The sequence below is a fragment of the Notechis scutatus genome, chromosome 1 (assembly GCF_049901735.1).
Source record: "Notechis scutatus isolate UNSWTSFEM ecotype Mainland chromosome 1, rNotScu1.2, whole genome shotgun sequence".
In the NCBI taxonomy this organism is placed as follows: Eukaryota; Metazoa; Chordata; class Lepidosauria; order Squamata; family Elapidae; genus Notechis; species Notechis scutatus.
Window position 1 is genome coordinate 66470106 of NC_142009.1, and position 22987 is coordinate 66493092.

The 22987-nt window shown below is 36.0% G+C and overlaps 1 protein-coding gene across 2 annotated transcripts in view; it reads right to left on the reverse strand.

Annotated features, from left to right (window-relative positions):
• Window positions 1-6715: 6715 nt before the first annotated feature.
• Window positions 6716-22987, reverse strand: part of CRIM1 (cysteine rich transmembrane BMP regulator 1) — a 153952-nt gene continuing 137680 nt past the window's right edge. For both annotated transcript variants that reach the window (XM_026669349.2, XM_026669350.2), the window contains 6 exons: window positions 19134-19349; window positions 15936-16157; window positions 13654-13848; window positions 12685-12807; window positions 10065-10252; window positions 6716-9493 (listed from right to left, as the gene is read on the reverse strand). In XM_026669349.2, the coding sequence (XP_026525134.2) occupies window positions 9317-9493; window positions 10065-10252; window positions 12685-12807; window positions 13654-13848; window positions 15936-16157; window positions 19134-19349 (1121 nt within the window). In that variant the 3' untranslated portion in view covers window positions 6716-9316. The remainder of the gene's footprint in view (window positions 9494-10064; window positions 10253-12684; window positions 12808-13653; window positions 13849-15935; window positions 16158-19133; window positions 19350-22987) is intronic.

Below are 22987 nucleotides of genomic sequence, written 5' to 3' on the forward strand. Positions count from 1 at the left end.
GGACACTCTGAATTTAGCTGTTTATTTCTGTACAGGAAATGCTTTAGAATGTGACATCACCAGACACACTGCTGGATATTCTATCATGCAACTTTCTGCAGAAGAGATATAGATAGGCAGAAGAAATATAACGAACTTTGGGTGTCTCAACATGATGGCTCTGCCTGTGTATTTCTACCTAGTGTTTTCCTGCCAATGCAGGCTCTACTTTTTTTTGGATCAACAAAATGTTGATCTGTTTGATTGCAGCAGGAATTGACAAAGCAGCTTGTTGCTTGACTCCATGGGCTGAGAGAGAGGACTGGCTCAAAGTCACCCAGTCAAGGATTAGAACTCATCTCTTGGTTTCTAGCCCAGTGCTTTAACCACCAGAGCAAAATGGTTGTCTAATACCATGGTAGTCTCTCTTGATTAATGTCATTTCCTTAACCCTGGTCTCTTTCTAAAGTAAAATATTATCTGGAAGTTTTGCATTCTAGTTTGGAAACCTTTAAGAGGTTTACCACCTAAACATACGATAAATGCCTTTCCTTTTGGGTGGAAAACCATTTTTTTTTTAAAAAAATAATTATGTTTTACTTTTATGTGTGTGTGCCTTTGAGTCAGAGTTGACTCCTGGCAACAGCCTGGACTAGTCTTTGCAATTTTGTTGGCAGGATTTTGGAACTGGCTTGCTGTTATCTGTTTCCTAGGGCTAGGAGAGAGGGGCTGGCCCAAGGTCACCACAGCTGGCTTTGTGCCTAAGCTGGAACTAGAACTTACAGTCTCCAAGTTTCTAGCCTGGAGCTTTAATCATGACACCGAACTGGCTCCCATGTTTACACTGATATCATATAAAGACACCACGTTACTTCTGCTCTCCTTATATCATGAGAACAACAACCAGTTGTGAAGCCAGTGAATTTCACCAAAACAGGACAAGAGGAGATGGGTGGCACACCAAATCTTATAAAAATAAATAGATAAGAAAAATGGGTTATTCTTGTTCACTTTACTGAGAAATCCTTGGAATTCCTCATCCAATGACATCTATTCCACTCAGCCATGAAGTATTTCTTTAAATACAGGTCTGAAATTAATCTCTTGTCGCTTGAGCTCTAGTTCAACATGACATTACTGGCTGAGTTGAAGTTTCCCATGACCATTATAGATTATCCACTTGAGAATAGAATAGAATAGAATAGAATAGAATAGAATAGAATAGAATAGAATAGAATAGAATAGAATAGAATTCTTTATTGGCCAAGTGTGATTGGGCACACAAGGAATTTGTCTTGGTGCAAATGCTCTCAGTATACATAAAAGAAAAGATACATTCGTCAAGAGTCAAGAATCATAAGGTACGACACTTAATGATAGTCAGAGGGTACAATAAGCAATCAAATCATGCTAGGAAACAGTCAATATAAATCGTAAGGATACAAGCGATAAAGTTACAGTCATACAATACAAGTGGGAGGGGATGAGTGATAAGGAGTGATGAGAAGATTAATAGTAATAGTAGTGCAGACTTTGTAAATAGTTGAACAGTGTTGAGTGAATTATTTGTTTAGCAGAGTGATGGCTTTCAGGAAACTGTTCTTGTGTCTAATTGTTCTGGTGGGCAGTGCTCTATAGCGTCGTTTTGAGGGAAGGAGTTGAAACAGTTTATGTCTGGGATGTGAGGGGTCTGTAAATATTTTCACAGCCCTCTTTTTGACTCGTGCAGTATACAGGTCCTCAATTGAAGGCAGGTGGGTAGTAATTGTTTTCTCTGCAGTCCTAATTATCCTCTGAAGTCTGTGTCTGTCCTGTTGGGTTGCAGAACCAAACCAGACAGTTATAGAGGTACAGATGATAAACTCATAGTGAGTTTAAAAAAGCATCATCCATATCCTTGGACTGAAAAAGTGACCTGTATCACTTTGCTGTTGTTGTCACTTTAAATCTTGCCCATATCCTTTCGGTAGGAGTTGGATATTAAAGATTGTGACAGGCTTAAAAATCAAGGACGTGGCAATTCTTTCAAGTTGGGTTCTTTATTGTTCTTCACCAAGGGTGTCAAACTTGATTTCATTGAGGGCCACATCAGGGTTGTGTTTGATCTCTGAGGGCATGACTAGGGTGGGTGTGGCCAGCTCAATGTCACTCCTGTCGGCGTCTATGGTGGCCTGAGCACTCCAGCAGCGAAAACAGGCTTCTGAGCTCCGTTTTTGGCTGCCACAACCTCCTGCAACCCTCTGCCAATGAAAATGGAGCTTGGGAGCCTGCTGGCTGGTCCATCACTGTTTCCAGGGCAGCCCCATGGGCTGGATCTGGCTCCCGGGCCTTGAGTTTGACACTCCTGTTCTACACCTATTGATAGAGTCTTGCCAAACTATTATGTACATCAAGCAAATACTACAAGAACTATTAGGGTGAGGCTGTCTTCATCCTCTTTCTCTCACACAAAATATTTAAACTGAACTGCCTTTTATTTTTCTGGAATGTACCCCCTCCCTCCTGGGAATCCAACCTATTACATTCCATTGCAGACTGTGAGTTTTATATATTTATTACATTTTTATGTTGCCTTTCTCCCCTATAAGATTGCCCAACTGTGAGCAGCATAAAATTTCTTCAGAAATGTGTGTATGCTTGGAGAGTGTTAAGTATAGAACCTCTTTTCCTCCTTTTTTATTTGCTGTATGATTTTGAATAAAGAAGATCATTCAATTTCTGTGTTCTAATCATGACTCTTACTTTTCTGTGATAACTATCAGGTCAAAACACTTTTCTGTGTTAGGGTGATTCTTTGTTAGCTGCCCATATTTGGTTCACAAACAATGGAGAATGTTACAGTTAATTTGTCACTCTATTGCTACTATCATATATTTGGAATTTCTAAGAATGTTTTTATTTTGTTTTGTACCTCTATTAATGGGGAAATCAGGAGATTTGGGCAGTTAAAAGAGTAAAGATTTCTTGCAAACTTAAACTCACTACAGTGATCTGAGCTACTAATGGTCAAGGGAAATTAGCAGGAGTTAAACGTATTCAAGGTGGGATGGACTTAGATCTTTTGTGGGCTTGCAGGACTCATGACTTATGATATGTTTGACCCCTCAGCCTAGTCATCTCCTACAATTATATCATACAGCTATGTCCTTTATACTTAGCAGTTTCTTTACACCTGGTTTGGGCATCTATTTCTCCCTTCCTTCTGGTTTAGTTTCCTCTTAGAAAATTGTTTTCTTCTCTTGTGAAGTGCACTGTTTTTCCCCCAGAAATCCAAATCTTTGTGTGTACCATTTTGGTAGCCAATGATTTATCTTCTGCTTTCCTTTCTTGTCTATTGATCATCAATGAAAGAATAGATGACTTGGGTTCCTGTAGAGTTGTAATTGCAGGAATGTTCCAATCTCAGATGGCAAACCTCAGATAAAGAATGTTTCCAAGCAAATACAACTCAGGCAAACAAAGTCACTGATCTATGGATAAAGGAGGATTAGAGAGGGGAAGTAGACATACATTAGACTTTAACTAGAGATAATTAATTGTATGGATTACTGTACTAAACAGTAACGAAAGTTAAGCAGTAACCAAAGTTAACCAATGATGGAGGATAACTAAAAATGTATATAAATGCAAGACTATACTCCAATAAAGATCATCATCATAATTCAGTTGTTCATGATCAAACAACTCAACATTACAACAGGTTCCTATTCAACTTCCTACCAAGGGAATCCTCTTCTAGCAATTTTGTCTGTGCTCACAAGAATAATTAGAAGTAAATAGTGATTGTTCAGTTTCATGAGCCTTGATGATCTGGAGATTTGCATCAAGAAGATGGCATACTTTTTATTATATTTTTTAAATTCATGCATGGCAGCTCCTGGTAATCAAAACAGGCTTTCAAATCAATTATTTTTTCTTCTTCTGAGAAGTGCTTCATTGATTCCTCTAGAGAAAAAGTCTTTTCCATTATTCTAGAGATTTTGGAATAATATAACCACCTTGGATGGTTGAAATTTGCCTTCTATGTTCAGAACTTCAAATTGGTTACCTCTAGATAACAGTTCCAGTTCCTGTTACAGGACTGCTTACTAGTTGTGTACTCTTGCTTGACATATATTTCCAAATACTACTTCTGTTGTGGTATATTTGTCATATCTGGTATCCTTCTGCTTCTTGTGCATATGGGCAAATTTTTCCTTGGATCCTTTTTTCTCTTGGTGTTCATGTAGACCTCTCTGTATAATGCATGTGTGCTTCTCATCCTCCCTGGTGATTTTTAAAAAAGAAAAGTTTGCCTCCAGTTTTTTTTACCTTCTGCAATCAGGAGTCAAAGTTTTACTCACAGTAGGCTTAATTAGTATACTTTTTACTTGTTTCCCCCTTATTTATGCACTCCTTATTCAATGTTATGGATACAACACAGAGGTAGCTTAAATATTTTACAGGGGTTACTAATTAGTTAAGAGTTGTCATATGAAATGCTGAATGAACAGGTCACACTTGTTTTGAACTGGGTTAAAGCAGTATAATGTCAAATAATCTGGAGCAAGCAGTGTAATGTCAAATAATCTGGAGCTAATCTGGAGCAAAGTCCTTTCAAGTCTTTGGTTTTGCTTGTAGATGCAGCACCCAATCTCTTGTTAAGGGTGCTTCAAGCTTTTCTTCCTCTATACAGGCGGAGCAGGAAAAATGTGAGCTTTTGACTTAACTGCAATACATGTGACAATTTGACAACTAAATTTCAGAAACATGACCAAATCAGCTACGTAATATCTCTGGAGTAGTTATTGATTTGTTCGTCTTGTGTTAAGGATACAATAGTGAGGATGTGCATTGGGCTCACACAGAGCATAAGTGTGCTTACTGCACCTGTCTACACCTTCTTGAAGTAGCTGTGCCATTTCCTGTGCTCTGATGGTATTTGCAGGGTCCCAGAAAATATGAATTTGAATTGTGATGTTAAAAGAGGCAGCAACAGATGACCTCCTTCATCAAAGATATGTTAATACAATTCTGCACATGTGAATACTAGAACAGATGTTCCTTCTTTAAGGAAGCACTAATGGGGATAGTGATTATGGCACTGGTATCTTACGCAATTCTTATAGAACAAAGGCTTGTCCATCCAAGGAATCAGGTGCCTACAAGTGAAGACGAGAGTTGGCATCCTTAACTTTAAAGAAGAATACAGGATATAATAATAATGGAATGTTGAGAAGAATGAGTGGAGCATAGACATCTATTGATACAAACTCCCAAAGGAAAAACTGGTAATAGTATTTGGAATAACTACAAGCTGAATTTGAGTCAATAAGATGATTCAGCTGTAAGAAAGGCAAATATTAACTTTTTTCAACAGAATTGTTCCACTTGATTATTCAAATTACATCTTAAGTATAGCACTGGGCAGAGAAATTGGAACTGGTTCACAGAAGAGCAACAAGGATGATCAGAGGATTTAGAAACCAAGTTGTATGAAGATATTTTGAAGGAGCTGGATGGGTTTAACCTTGAAAAGTGACCAAGAGCGCTCTTCAAATGATATTGCACAGGAGGAGGTCAATATTTGCTTCCTGTAGTTTCAGAATGTAGGACACAAGGTGATTCCAACTGATTGTCATAAAAATATTCCTTAACAATAAGAGCACTTTAGCAGTGGAGCTGTATAATCGGAGAGGGAATAACAATTTCATTCACTGGATATGTTCAATAGGAGGATGGAAAGTTAACTTTCAGGGATGCTTTAATTTGGATCCAGAATTAATGGGGACTTAATGGCCTAAACGGTCCTTTCCACCTCTATGATATAATACTAAAGTTTAAATATAGGTGCAAAATGAGGATGACAAGCATTAACACACACACACACTGTAATGTATTTTACATTAGATGACAAGCATTAACACAAACACACACTGTAATGTATTTTACACACACACACGCACGCACACATGCACACACACAGAGGTAGATCTCAACTTGCAACAGTTCATTTAGTGACCATTCAAAGTTACAACGGCACTGGAAAAAGTGACTTATGACCATTTTTCACATGACCATTGCAGCATCCCCATGGTCATGTGATCAAAATTCAGATGATTGGTAACTGACTCATGTTTATGACAGTTGTTGTGTCCTGGGGTTCTGTGATCACCTTTTATGGAGCAAAAGTCAATTGGAAAACCAAATTCACTTAACAACTTTGTTACTAAATTAACAATTGTAATGATTCACTTAACAACAGTGGCAAGAAAAGTCGTAAAATGGGGCAAAACTCACTTAACAAATGTTTCACTTAGCAACATAAATTTTTGGTTCAATTTTGGCCGTAAGTTGAAGACTACCGTACTTTATGGGCACCCTGGTGCTCTAAAGCTGCATGCTGAGAATTATCAGTTCATTTTTCAAGCAAAATAACATTTCCACACTTGAACAAGGATTATCAGGAAGGTTGGGGGAAAAAATTAGGGAGAACAGAACAATCATTTTTAAAAACAGGTCGAGGAATCACTCCACAAGGATTTAATACTGATACCCTGTAATACTGAATACAGAGGTGGAAAATTCAAACCTTAAGAGATGGGAAAGTGGAGCATTATGGAGCAGGCCTCAAAGTGGCTAGATCCTTAACAAGTGTACTGTGTACTGCAAGAAAGATCTTTGTCAAGATTTACAAATCTGGGAAAGTTAAAAAAAATTAAAACAATATTATACAGAAAAACTCAGTTCACAGCAATTAAAAGTTCATCAAGTTAATTTTTATTGTGCTGCCAAGAGCCAAATTACAAGAAACCATCTTACATTTTAAAAAGTAAACAAGCAACCTGCCAAATTGCAGCGCACTCTAAGTGCCATAATATGCATCTATGTTATTTTTCAGAAAATTGTATCTGCATTTCTCTTACAAGAGCACATCAGGAACCAAAGTAAAAGAGTGTAATGAATACAGCACATAGGATAAATAATATCTTTAAAATAATAATAAAATAATAACAAAACAAAAAAACATTTTACACCATGTCCTATATCCTGCAAGTATCATTCAGAATATGGCCTTGATTGTAAAACGAAGCAAGCATTTACAATTTTCCGATAATGACTGTTTACTCTTTATGAAAGGAATGAATGAATGACCGTGACAGAATCTGAATAATGGGAGAGTAATGTTTGTTTCAGTGTCTTTATACTAAGGATAAAATGCTGTGGTGGGGGCAGAGGGGCTACATTTTTTTTTATTCTTTTGGAAACTGAATTCATAACAGAAAAAAAACACTGAGCCTTTATGATACACCTTTTCTCTTTGACACAAACAGCTAGAACACTTTGTGATAGTCTAAAACAAGATATTTGATAATCTTCAGATTAATAAATTAGGTCATATAATAAATTAGGTTTTTCAGTTTTAAAGTTCAGTAATCTCTGACCAAGTATTTACAACAATACTTGAGAGTTCCTTTACAAAAAATACATTTTCTTTTCACATTAAACATATTGGGTATCTGTGTCTCAGGACAAGCAATTGTGAAAGTAAGAGGCAACACACAACTGGGCAGTTAGTATAAAAGTGCCAAGACCTGTTTGGAAAAGTTAAAGTTGTGTGTACAGTTAAAGTTACAAGTCAAGCTGCAACAAACCTTCAGTGAGTTGTGGACTTTATTTTAATAGCTGCTTCAAACAACTATTATGAAATAAGTCCAAATGCAGATACTGCTATTCTGTGGAATTGAGGAGTGCTGCCTATACATTATCAGTGTCTCTAGCCAATGCATTGAGTTTTAAGCCTTTTTAAGGCCATGCAGGATAAAAAAAACAAACGCACACACACACCCTGAAATGTAGCAAGTAGCGATACTAATGCTTACTGCTAAAATTGTGCACACACTGGATATGTATGCAAACACAAGGGCACGCGCACACACCCACACTCATTTGCATCCTAACACTTCCAAATCAAATAAAACTAGATAAAATGAGATAACCTCATCTTGTCTTTCTAAACACGCAAAGTTAAGTAATAATATGGAATGCCTGTGTTTTTGTTCTGGGTAAAATCTCAGTTAAAAATACATTCAACAGGGAAAATACAAAATTATACTGATTATATACTGTATATATAAATAGCATATATATACTGTATATATACATATATACATATATAGTAGGAGTATATGTGTATTTTATATGTATATATTCATACACATATACATATGTGTATGTATATATAAAATACTATACACAAACACTTAAACACGCAGAGACACACAAATGCTTTTTTTAAGCATAACGATATTTACATGGATATTTCTATAAAGCTAAAGTTTTAAAGAAGCATGATCTTTCTTTCTGAGCTTCCAAAAAGGTGCTTGAGTAATATACATTAAGCAGCTTCCTAGCATGAAAGTTGCTTCTAGTCTGCATAATCAGTAACAGAACCCCCCCCTCCACTTTTAACATGATACAAAAATGAATCTGAGCTAGATCTTCATCCAACAAGATCATTTTCTTCAAAGATAATTTGGTGCGTGAACCTCCTGAAACTGATAGACAGTAAAAGAAACACATACATGCGCGCACACACACCCAAACAGAGTTCTGGAATCAAACGGTGTTCAACTTTTCCTCTTCCCCCTTCAATACTGTTGCCAAAAGATCCAGTGCTCTTCTCAGGAATTATACATTTGCTAACTGCCAGTCTGGTCAATTAGCATCAAAAAGAAAAAGCAGCACAATGCATAATTGTACTTATTTTCCACAAATTTGCCCTTTTTGTTTTCATGTTTTCCTTACTGCATCATTCATTTACTATTGCAGCTTCTGATCAGATAGAAAAATACAGCTGCAGCTATCCTGCACCTGTTGTGCAATAGTTTATCCTACAGATTTACTTTTTGCAGCATAAGCACCCCAAGTGTTCTGATTTGAATTGTGTTAGGGTTCTGCTTATACTTCACTGCAATAAATGCAATTCGGAGTGTCAGTAAAAAGCGATATTCTTTGACTCCAAGCTAAGCTGACCAGCTATTTTCTTTGAAGCTTCTTGTTCTAACCACACAAGCTCACCCCAGTTTTCTCTTCCCAAACAATCATGATTACTACGTTACAAGCAAAACATCAACAAATTTTAAAACTTTGGTTCCAGAAAAACACTTGGTCAGAAGTGGGAATGCTTGTTCTGGCCCACTGCAGGAATCAGAGTAAATCCCAACAAGGTCTTAGAGCTGTACATGAAGTCACAAATCCAATACAATCCACTAAGCAAGTGCATGATTCTAGTTTTATTTGAATAGCAGACTCAGCCTTTGTTTCTTCTTAACTTCTTGGTAAGAGATGCAGTTTCTCACACTGTCTGATAAAAATTATCTGCTTGTAAGTTACTCTGTTTTTGCATGCTGTAGAATCCGCTGTATCTTGAATCTGGATCAGCAATTCTAAGCATTCTCTGAGAACTGTCCACCTGAACCATGGTGCCTTTCTTGCAGTCCACATACACTAATTGATTATTTAAGCAGGAAGGCTGTTTGGATGAAAACACAATACATAAAATTAGCATTTTGGGTACAGTTATGTTTTTATTCCCTGCTAAAGAGTATGTTCTTAATTGCAAAAGTGAGAGAAAGTCCAGCCACTCAGTCCCACAATATTATTTAGACTCAAAACCAGGAACACAAACATATACTATGTTTTTGTACTGCTCAGGGCTCCATTTGTGGTAAAATTATGCAAATAACAGATAGTTATACTCATCATAATTAACCTCCAGTTATTAGAATGATTCCTACCATAAAGAACATTCTTGGGCAAATGGCTACTGTACCCTCCTGGGCATTGGCAAGTGTCAAGAACGTAAGAAGAGTTCTCTTCAGATCCACAAGCTACCTATTCCTGTGTGTTCAGTCACAGTGACCAACATGATACATTTTGCAAGCCCAGATTGAAGTGACAGTCTCTTCCAACACTGCTTTCCAGTAACCAGTATTGAACACTTCTCTCTGTTTTGGGGGTGGGTGGGTAATAAACAACTATCTATGAATCTTTCTGTCTCCTTTAAAACCACCCAATAATACAAATGCTATTTAGTCCATTACCTTTGCTGGAGTTCTGTAGCAGGATACTGGTATCCACTGCTTTTTCTGATTGATAAACAAAAGTGCAATTATAAGAACTAGAGCTGTTAAGAGGGGTACGGTTACCCAGGCAAGAGAATCAAGAGATGCTTCTGCAGTTGGCTGTGATCCTCTAGTTTCTCTATATTCACCCTGAAGGTGACCCATATCTGTAAAATGTAAAAATAAGCAAATTAACAATAAAAAAATAATGGAGTAGCTCATTGTGAGATATGATACATAATAACCTGAAAAATTTCCCAAATGATGTGTTCCTAACTAAAAGTAATACTATAAGAAATATTTAGATTCAAGTTAGTTTTACTTAGGTCAAGTACAATTTCAGGTTTGTCAAATCTATTGTGTGCACACAAGAATTTAACACATCACATTTGTTGTACTACTGAATTTGTTTTCAGTATTAGAACTAAACTGACGTTAATTCAGTCTTTATCAAAAGGACATCTTCATTTTTGCAGTATAATGTAAGTGGAAAATGTAATTTTATTAAATTTATATACTGCCCATCTCACAGTGGTTTTATTATTACTTTGGTTAAACAAGTAGGAATTTGAAACTGATGCGAATTTATTCTTGAATACCCTGCCTGTTACACATTTTTCAATCAATCCACTGGAAAATTATATTAGGATTCATACATTCCTGTTGTGCTGTTGGCTTGTTATTTAATATTGATATTGTTTTATATGCATTATCCCTTATTATGGTTGAAGTCCAGTACACAAATAGAATAATACAATAAATAAATAAAAATATAATAGTATTATAACAGTTTAGTACAGGGTGTGTTTCTGTTAGTGGAAATGACATGGCCTAAGACTCAAAATTTAACAATAAAATGGGGATTCAGGACCTTTGTGTTTAAGTAGACAAGCAGTTGTTCAATTGGGGGCAAAATTAATTGAAAATATAGCTCCATGTAGAATTTACACCTTAGAAAAACATGATCTAGGGTTTCAGATTCCACAGAGGCACACGGACTTTGCCTAAGCCTATGGAAATTCCATTATATCTGCCATGCATAACTCAAGAGGGAAGGGCATTGAACTGTGCTTTGGAGAAAGTTCATCAGTTGTGAATGTAAGATTTATATAAATTGCATGCAGGTTGTAGTGCTGTAGATTTATTGTAGACAATGTATTGTTTTGAATGTTATGTTTTTTGCCCTTGTTGATCTTTTATTTTATAATTTTTGTTTTCTCTTGTAAACAGTCCAGAAAGTTGCCTATTTGAAGATATCAATAGGTGGTAATGAAATAATGGGTACATTAAAAAAATGAGTTAAATATAAGACTTGCTGGGCTTAATCATACAGATTTAATTATTCTTAGCAGAGACCTACCAAAATCACCTGGGCAAATTAATGGCATTAAGCAAATATTGCTAAATTTGGCTCCAGATCAGGAAATTCTAAGAAAGTAACAGAGGAGTTGCCATTATTTATGTTCTGCTTACTTGTGGGCATTTTTGAATCTGGCTTCTAATAAAAATTTTTCCTGAAAAAAATTACATAATCAGAGAAAACTCTTTTCCCTCCTCTTTCTTGCTATCTATATATTGGACTCTCATATCTTTTAAAAGTTTCTACAATAGCCACAATTAATTGACTTGTACAATAAATACATTTCTGCTCTACACAAATGTATTCAGCAGAAAAGTAGCCAATTCATTTAGTCCAAATGCAGTTCTTCAGGCAATTTTTGCAAGCTCTGGAGCCCCTCAAATTGCATTGCTAAAACTTAGCATCAAAAAGCTGACTTAGGCCAATGTAATGCTTCACTTTTTAAAAATAAGAAAAAAATATCTATTAAAGAGAGGTTTGGATGTCTGGAAAACCAAACCAAAACAGCCCATCAACATTTAATGAAGAATTCCTGCCTCTACTTTCCTCTCCCTCTGCAATTACCACATCATGATCGTGTCTCTATCGCTCCTGGAGGCTGCAAAAAGGAAGTTTAAATAATGTGCAATTCCTGGCTACAGAAATGATTCTCTGTCCTATACTAGATTGAAATATAAACAATTGTTGTGAACAGGTATCCTATTCTTCTGCTTCAGACAAGCCATTCTATTAGCAAAGATAAGTTCTGACCACGTGAGCCTTCCTCAGTCTAATGCTGAGAATGTGTTATAGCCTCTCATCTCCAGCCAGCAGAGAACTATAGCTCAACTCATTTAGACAAAACTAAGTTCTTATAGTGAAATTTGGTGTTCCTAAGAGCCTTTCAAAGTACTAAAATTGCCAACATTTATTTATTGAATTTATATTGCCGCCTATTTGCCCATGGTGACTCAAGGTGGCTTACAGAATATAAAATCTCATTTAAAACAATAACACTAATAAAAAGAATCAAATAAATTAATGTAGTATAATATAATAAAATCACCCCACTTCCCACCCCGGTGACAACAGATCATACGTGCCATTTAATGGGTTCCCTAGGTCCACTGGCAGAACCAGGTCTTCAGTGCTTTCCGGAAGAGTATAAGAGTGTGGGCTGTTCATGGTTCTTAAGAAAAAGACAGTCTGAAGCTTACCTAAGTTGTCTATGCAGAGATAATTGATTTAAATGGTGTTTACCTTTATGGATATGAACAACATCATTTTCACTGAATGTAGGCCAGACTGGTGCTTCTAGTTCTTTATCACCTCTATGATTTGTCTTCTCAATTGGAATGTTGGTAGGTTCGGGTACATACATTTCTGCAAAACAATAAGGAATTTATATGAATTTATAGAATTTATAGGAAAGCTAGCTAATCTAGATACCAACACCGTTAACAAGGTGTTAACGAATAAAAGCTATTTAAAATGGACTGTACATTTAATATTAAAAACCTGCAATACATTAATGAGGCAATTTTTAGCTCTCCAGAGGTCTAAGTGTAAATAAGCTGCATAAAATTATAAAGTAAAAGAGGCAGAAAATATGTCCGATAATAGTATTATGAACACCCAGTTCTTATCACTGATAATTAAGAACAGATGGGTTTTTGAATTACTGTGTTTAAAAAAAAAACCATACTTTTTTTGCCACTATAAATAGAACAAAAATATTTGAAAACTATAAAGCCTTAGAATACTGTTTATAAAGATATTTTACTGTTTCCCATGTAACTGCCAAAATACATAAACAGGCAAAAAGGTTGCAACTTGTGATCATGTGACCATAGGATGCTGCAACTGGTCTTAAATACAAGCTGGTTGCCAAGTGCTGAAAATGTGATTATGTGACTGTGGAGATGGTATGGCAGTGTAACCTTGAGGAGGGGTCATAAGTAGCTTTTCTTTGAGTCCATCGTAACTTTGAGCAATTATTAAGTAACTAGTCATAAGCCAAGGACTATCTCTAGACATATTTTTTTGAGATACAAAAAAAAAGTTTCTGAATTGAACTCTTGACTTCAATACTGGATACCCAAAAATCAAACCAGAGCCTTTTATTTAATTCTTCACTTAATGAAAATATATTCTTTTACCTTTCCAAACTTTCCTCTTATCTTGGACAAATGATTATTTAATATCAGAAACAGCCAGAATCTAACTTACCTGGGCACATGGGACAGCAACTTCCCTCCACATTAATTGGTTCCACGCAAGGAAGAGAAGGGCAACTGACTGTGGAACAAAGCGTCTGACCCTGCAAGCAGTAGCAATGAGTGCAGCTATCAATGTCCCAACGTTCTTCATCTGCGTAGGTTTTTCCATTAAAATGACATACTGCCTTCTTTGCTGCTGTGTCTTCTGTTGAAAGAACATGTCATAAAAATGCAATAATTGGAAGAGGGAAAGCCTGGCATTGTGTATCAGGTCTTAAACTTTTCATTTTCATTTGTTTTTAACTTGTCCAGTTGTCCTTTCCTGAAAACATCTGCTTAATCAAAATGAAATAGGCAATAGTAGTATATTTGCAAAAGAAAAAAAGGATCAAGCATTAAGAATAGCAATAACAATAGCACTTAGACTTATATACTGTTTCATAGTACTTTACAGTCATCTCTAAGCAGTTTACAGAGTCAGCATATTGCTCACAACAATCTGGGTCAGCCTTTTACTGACCTTGGACAGCTGGAAGGCTGAGTCAACCTTGAGCTGGTGAGAATTGAACTGCTGGCAGTTGGCAGAATTAGCCTGAAATACTGCTTTCTAACCACTGTGCCATCACAGATCAAGAATAGAAGAATAATCTTTTATTATGCTCAATTTTTAGAATTTCTGAAACTTTATATTCAATTATTCTTCTTCCATTAATAGATCACCTCCACCTATTATTATATTACAGTTCACACATATCTGGGTTTATATCTAAGCAGAATCTTTGCAACGCTTGATAAAATGAATTCCTAGCTGAAGGGCTTTGAGAATTGCCTTGGAAATAAAATTCAGAATGGATTCCCTTGGGAATTCACATGAATACATTAATAAGGAAAACACAGTGGCAATATGGAGGTATTGCAATAGAGGTGGGTTGGGATGGATTGGAAAGGGCTCATTCAACTAAAATTAACCATGTACAAGTAGAATGTTAACTATATTATAAGCAAACTTATTTTGCATCTAAATTTTATCATTAGATTTCTACTTTAAGAAGTCATTTGGGACACCTAGATCATGCTTGAACTGACAAGGAGCTGCAAGATATGAATGTTGTATTCTGTCACAATAAATGGGAACAAAATTCCCTATTTCATAGCAACTGAGGGAAATATGAGCTGTTTTTCATTTTCAATTGCCTGAACTCTAAACACTTTTTGTTATTTCAGTTTTGCTAGGAGAAAGCCAAAAAGGTATAGGCAGAAAGTCAGAAAAGATGAACCTAGTTAAGCATGTGTATGCATGTGTGTGTGTGTGTGTGTATACACACACACATACACATATATACACATATGCAAATACACACAGCTCACATACACAACATATAGTCACAGGAAAACCCACTTAAGTATGGAAAAATATGCAACCACTGAAGAATTTATGTGATAGCTAATAATTAAAATAAGAAATTAAAAAATTGCCAGCACCACTTGCTACAAAATATGCTAATATTTCATCTAAATGCTGTGATTTTATATTTTTATCCTGACATTTATTTATTTATTAAATTTACATAAAAATGTGTGTAAGTAACAATGTTTGTATCATGTCATCAAAACACAAGTCTTGTCACTTGCTTTCCCAGATATTCATTAGTTCTTATGGATACAATCTTTGCAGAAAGCAGAAATAAGGATATTCAAGGAATGATTTCACATATAAAGCAATAAATGCAAAACACTGGATATGGCCTGAACCAATATTACTCTAACTGAAATTAACCATGATTTTAGCTGTAGACTGTAGAAAACAACAGTAGTATTATCCTTTCCTCTCCTTTTTGTTAACATTATCTAATGAAACAAAACATACAATCACTCTGCTTCCAAAAAACCTGAAAGGCATAATTGAAAAACAAGCAAAATACAATATCAGATAATTATTTTGCAGTCAAGATATTATATGACACAGGGAGAAGATAGGTAGTAAGACTTCCTTCCTTCCTTTAAGGGTAGATGAAGCCCAAATGTATGATAAATCTACTTTTGCTAAGATTTATTCATTACTTAACAATACCATAACATTACCTATGATGTTTGCCTGTGCTGATACTTAAGTCACAAAGAATAGCACTAGGGTATAATTAATAATTATACTATAGTTTTCAATATATGCATTAAATGTATCACAGATAAAAAATACAATTAAGGCCTAAATTGACAGAGCATCTTAACATTAAATAAGATTGGGGAAAAAGCTCTCTGATCATATCCTTCTCTCCCTTTTCCAGTGCTTACCTATACAGTAAGGACAACATTGCCCTTTCCTCAAAACAGGTTTTTCACAGGATACTGGTGGGCAAGATTCAGAGTAACAGCTGATTCCACCATCCAGGCAAATACAACTGGTACAAACATTTGGTTTCCACGACTCAGCGGTTAAGAAGATATCACCGTCATCATTTTTGCAGTAACTGGGCATGCTCTTATTGGTTGACAAGGACGGCTGAACAGGCTCATCTAAAAACAACAACAACACACACAAAGAGCATAGGAGTTATAGGAACCAGCACGGACATACTTTTTATTTTACATATACATATTTAAATACATATGTAGATGTTCTGAAGAGGAATTGTAAAAACTTCTCAGTATAGTATTAGAATGCTTAGTTGTGCAAGGTTTTTGAATACATGGAACGCTGTTAAGAGATCAGAAGTGGAGCTCTATTTTCAATTCCCTGCAGTGCTTATGATTCTGTAATTCCTGAATTGGCCTATTCTTCAAAAAAGCACCGAAGCACTTTGAGCAATATAACTTGGCAGCTAGCAACATCCTTCAGAATATAATTTTTCATTAAAGGTTTCTGCTGAATGGTCCTTTCTCCAGATCAAGCGTAGATCAAGTCACTCCTGGATATTGACAAATCATATTTGGAAAAGGCAGTGTAGCACCAAGAGAACTTATATATGAAGGAAAAATATTCTATTTATTTAGAAATATTTTAAATGTTTCTATTTATTTATGCCTGCCTGTCAGCAAATGATACTTCAGACATTTTTCCTTGAATGCAAAAGGAGCAGGAAAGGACCAAACTATACTTTTGGTTTGTTTTATCAATAGCTGTGAGCTATTTTCCTCTCTTTCCTATGTTTTTGGCCCTCCCTTCAATTTTTGTCTCATTTTCCTGTAGGCTCTGACACCCCCTGGGCAGGAGATAACAAGCAGCCACATCTGCTTAAACAACCCCCAGTTCACTTTTATGAACATATACACACCCCTACTTTGTAATAACACTGTTTTTAAAAATGGTGGGCAGACTCCTATGTTTCATAAGAACAGCCTGTAACACTGAATATTGACAGCTTCTTTTAACTAGAATTGCCGAAGATTGACTGGTGAATTTAACAAGAAACCATTGTGATGCACAGAGGCTGATGAACTGCTTTTGTATTTGTTTAAAGTCTGTGGATAGAAGGAAAGTCTCAAGGCTATTGATGGGAGTTTTCCTTCCTAATGGTTTTGTATTCCCTAAGACTTTAAGAGTAAAAGACCACACTTGTACTGAGATAAAAGAGAACTGTTGCTACACAGGTGTGGGTGGCGGTGGTGGTAGAAAGAGAAAGGAGAGGAAATGCTGTTTCAGTTTACAGCAGAACCTACTGAAGTAGAAGGCTGGTATAAACTAAAAACTGTGTTACTACTGCATTTATGACAAGGAAAAGTGAACAGTTGAGGAAGAAAGGGAAACTTACCACCTTGGTAAGTACTGTCATCTGTCACTTATAAATAAATCCTTAAGCAAAGGGGAGTAAAGAAGTTGTATATATTAGACTTATCATATTAGGAATGTATATTTTATGTAATAATAATCCTACCTTGTTTAAATGCGCAAGGAAAAACATTCAGCCCACATATCAGTCCATGGACCATATTTCTGGTCCATATTTTATACATGAAATATTTTATTAACTTCAATGAACTATCTTTTTAAAAACTAATTCTTCATAGTCATATATATGTAAGAAAAGACAGCTAATGCTCTTAAGAACTGCTGGAAATGCACAATTTATTATTAGTCTTAGATTTTTATCCTGCCTTTTACATGATTTGGCCAACTCAAGGCAGTGAACATATTTAATGCTCTGTCTCTTATATTCCTCACAACAACCCTGTGAGGTGGGTTAGCTGTGAGAGAGTGACTGGCTCCAAATCACTCTTAGGCTTAATAGAGCAGGGGTTGCCAACCTTTTGGACCTCAGGGACCACCAAACTCATAATTTTAGATCCCAGGGACCACTAACCAGTTCTGTGGGCGTGGCCTAATTTGTGGGTGTGGCTTGGTGGTCATGTGACTGGCCGGGCATGGCTTGTATGTAAATATTATAAATATTTATATAAATATTGATTTTTTTTATAAAAAAGAGCAACTTTTACCCACAATCAGGCAAAGCAGGCAGATTGAGTTGCTCACAGAATCACAGATTCATTCAGAGATCTATCTATCTGCCATTGGCTAGCTCAGTCTGTCACATAAAATTTGCTTGCAAGCAAGCAAACTCATAAAATTTGCTCACAGCATACCATGCATGTAAATATTGAATTTTTTATTTTAAAAAAGAGCAACTTTTACCCAAAATCAGGTGAAGCAGGCAGATTGAGTTGCTCACAGAATCATTCAGCGATCTATCTATCTGCCATTGGCTAGCTCAGTCTCTCAAATTTGCTTGCCATGAGTCTGCACTGAATTTGCTTGCAAAGTCCTTCCCTTCAGTCCTAAGGGAAGCAGAGCCAAAGATCTAAAGACTAGCTAGAAAGCAAGAAATCCAACCATTTCCTGCTTCCTAGCTAATCTAAATCTCCCGGCACAGCAGAACAGATGATGGTTGGAAAAAGGAATAATAGCAATTTAGCAGGCAAGTTTACCGGGTAAGGAGTGAGTGGGTGGGGAGGGTTCCCGCGGGCCATGTGGGCTGCTCAGCCTTGTGTTTCTGCGCAGCCTGGATTAATTGCTCTGGGGGTGAGATTTCTCTGCGGCCCACCAAAATTTTCTCACGGGCCACCAGTGGGCCACAGCCCACCAATTGGCGACCACTGTAATAGAGGACTAAAACTCACAACTTTCTAGTTCTAGGCCAGCATCTTAACCACATTAAACTGCCTCTTAATTGAAAACTGATCTGACAGAAAAGAGAAATGGTGGAGTCTTTCTGTGGGATGTGTATGAAAGAGGCAGATGGAATGTGTGGATTAATCCCAAAAGTGAAAAACACTAATACCCAAGAACAGCATTCCAGAGAAATATAATTGATGATTATATTTTCAAAAAGAATTTACACAGGAATAATGAAGGATTTCATCATGTCATTGCTGGACTATGGATGTTTTTAAAGACTTTTCAAATACTATTGATTATACTTATTTTTGAGATGTAATGACAGAGGGCAAATTAAACTGTTTTAACAAATATGCTAAAATAAATTACATGAAGCTAACCTGGACACTGGGGACAACATGAGTCCTGAGTTCGTGTAGGATTTCGACAAAGTAGAGGGGGACAGACTTCGGTTTCACATAAGACTCTTGCATTATGACATGTACACTGGGTACAAGAATCAATATTCCATGTGTCTCCTTCCATAAAATACTCTCCTCCTGGAACATAACAGATGGTTGGACCACTGATTTCTGGCTTCTGTGCAATGGATTCATCTGTGAAAAAATAGAATTCCCCCAAGAAATAGAAAATTAATTGACTTTCCATTAAAATATAGATTCAAATCATTGTAATGGTTTCTAAATCTACTGTAAATGGCTATATTTATAAACTAATCAATTTTAAAACATCCTGGTTCATATCACTATAATAAACAAGTAGTAAATTTAATACAAGCGCTATGAGAATAAAGGCAGACTTTATTTTCAGGATTGCCCACTGAATGTTGTAAGTTACAGCAAGGCATATGGGGATGGAGTAAAGACCTGTTCAGAATTTTCAAATAGATACAATTTCATAAACCGATTACTTGTAAGTATATTGTGATCTCTCTGTGACCCATAGAAGGTATAGTACTTCTGTTCATGTATTTGAGATATAAATCCAACAAACAAAAAGACACCTAGCAAACCAATACTGGATTCTTGCCTGCTTATAACTCCAAAGAGGGCAATTAAAACTAGACATATCATACAATTTCCACATACTTTGTGGAATCTTTCTCACTTGTCTAATATAGTGGACCCCAACTTTTCCAGCTTGGCAATCCAGGGGTGGGGGAGGAGAGGGGATGGTTGTGTGCAAGTACTAGTAGGCTGTGATTGGTTTAATCACTGGTTTAATATGTGGCTATAGGAAGGAAATGGAAGTTACACAGTGTTATCTATCTATCTATCTATCTATCTATCTATCTATCTATCTATCTATCTATCTATCTATCTACCTACCTACCTATATTATACAAAGATATGGATTAACCACAAGGTCCAGTTTTATTCCTGATTCACTGATTTCAAACTAATTCTGACCTGCAGTTCAAATCTGATTTAAAAAAGCCCCTTTTTTCCAGTTTGCATAACTAGATGAATGGCTACAGGAATAACTGTATGTTATCTTTATGTTTTTTGGCAATCAGTCTAAATATTTAAGAATATTTAGCTGTTCTTAGACTTTCAAGATTGCATTCTTCTCGAGTGAGAAAGATGAGAAGAGAATATCGATTCCTGACCAAAACGCTATTGAAAAAGGAAGTGAATTATAGATGGCTGATTCCAGAAGGATTAATGTTTACGTGGCAAGAACAGAGACATAGAATTGATTCAATTGAGAAAGCAGAACTTTTCCACGCAGAATTTTTTGGAAGGAGAGAAGAAGAGGCAGAGAAAGAGGTCTCATTAATTGAGTTTCAAGAGGAACAACTGGAGACTGAAAAAGAGGAAGGCGCAGTAGGTGGACAGGTGGATAGTAAAGAACAGCGTGAAGTAAGATCCACGAGAGCTGTTAGACCTAAATATAAAGCATAATCATGGAAGAAAAAAAATTGATTACAATGAATATAAATGGACTCAATTCAGCTGTTACAAGAAGGAAAATCTTTCATAAATTAGAGAAATTAAAATTTGATATAATTTGTCTACAAGAAGTACATATTAAAAAACAACATGAACAATTGTTAGTACAGCCAAAATTAGGGAAAATATTTACTTCTTTGACTCAATGTAAGAAAAGAGGAGTGGTTCTATACATTAAAGAGGCCACCCCAGCAAAATTGATTTATACTGATGAAGACGGAAGAGTATTAATGGTGGAAATAATGGACAACAATATAAAAATACTCTTGATTGCAATTTATGCTCCGAATGATAAACAAGAAGAATTCTATAAAAAATTACACATGAAAATAACTGGACTGGACTATGTTAATATAATTATGATGGGAGACTTTAATGGAATTGTGGACAATAAACTGGACTATATAGCAACAACAACAAAGCAAAATAGAAAGACTCTCCCTAAATCCTTTTTTAAAATGACAGACGAATTAACCTTAAAAGACATTTGGAGAGAAAGAAATGTTAAAATTAAACAATATACTTTCTATTCAAATAGACATTTATCATGGTCCAGATTGGATATGATTTGGATCTCAACAGAATTAATATCTAATATTCAAGAAACAAATATTGAAACAAGTACTTGGGCAGATCATAGCCCAATGACAATTAAATGGAAGGGACAAAAAAAAAGATCGAGATGAACATTAAACAATACTATCTTAAAGGAAAAAGATTTTACACAATGGATGGAGAAAGAATTGGCTTTTTTCTTTAGAGAAAATGAAAAAGAAGATACTTCAACGCAGAATGTTTGGGATACAATGAAGGCATATGCTAGAGGTTTGATAATAAATTATATAAGAAAAAAGAATATTAGGAAAAGGCAAGCCACTAAGGCCTTGGAAGATGAGTATAAAAGACTTGAAAAAGAATTACAGAAAACGCCACAGAAAAAGGATATTAAATTGAAGTTGCACATAACTAAACATAAAATGGAATTAATAGAGAAAGAAGAATTGGCACAGAAAATTAGAAATGCTAAACAGAATTATTTTGAAGATGCAAATAAACCAGGTAGATGGCTAGCATATAAATTGAGAAAGGAGAAAGAATCAAGAAAAATATGGAAGTTAATAGATGACCAAGGCCAAGTTTGTTATGGTAATAAGGAGAAAAAGGAAATTATTCGAGACTTCTATGGGCAACTATATAAACAAGAGAATATTGATGAGGAAAAAGTCAAACAGTATCTACAGAATGCTAACCTACCTAAGATATCTAAAGAGACTGAAGAAATGCTAGAAAGCAACATAACAATGATGGAACTAACTGAAGCACTTAAGAAACAAAATAATGGGAGACTTCCGGTTTGTCGGCTTCGCAAGCGGCAGGGATTCGCGATACTGCACGATCCCTGCTGCGCTAGCCGTTTTTGGTGCTCCGATCCGGACGGGTTTGGAGCTAAGGCTGCCCTGCAGGGGTGGCTGAAGATAGGGGGGATCCGGAGAGGGGTTTGGGGTGTTGCAGACCCCCTTCCCGGCCGGCAGAACCCCTTTTCCCAAGACGGTGCAGCGGCGGTCTGCAATGGCCGCCACAAAGAAAGCTGGCAGCCGGGTAAGAATGCGCAGGAGGAAGAGGAGAAAGCCTTTGAAAAGAGAAAGTTTTTCTTGGTTCCCAGGACTCTAAGACATACTTAACAAAATTCCTGGAAATTATGGCTTTTTGAATGATACCTTCCAGAAGAGAAAATAAGCGGCAATTTGGAGGTGCTGAAAGGAAAGTTTACTCTCCTTCCCTACGGAATTAACAAGTGGATATTAAGAAACCTGTCTTTTTCAGGTAAAAACTGGCTTTAAGTGATAAGTGGGAAGGGAGAGGACTAAAAAAATATTTATATGTTAAGATTTTGTTGGAGGAGATGCCTTAAGGATTTGAAGACTGAAATATATTGCAATAAGGCTTTAAGATACAGATTTGGACTTTCTTTTTTTTTTTTTTTTTGATTGATACTACCCCAGGAAGAGAAAGTGAGAACTTTGCCTTGGCTTGGATTGATTGATGACTTTGGGACTGTTCTATTTTTTTTGAAATATCTTGGTTGTTGCAAGAAGAAAGAAGGGGAAAAAAAAGAAAAGAAAAGATTTATAATGGCTTTTTCTGCTGAGGAACTGAGAAAAGAATATGAGCAAACAAAAAAAAATGGCAAAGATGGTGTGAAAGAAGCCTTCCTTTTTTTAGAAATGGCGCTTGCTAACTATCAACAAACATTACAACAGATGGAGGCAGCAGAAGAAGAA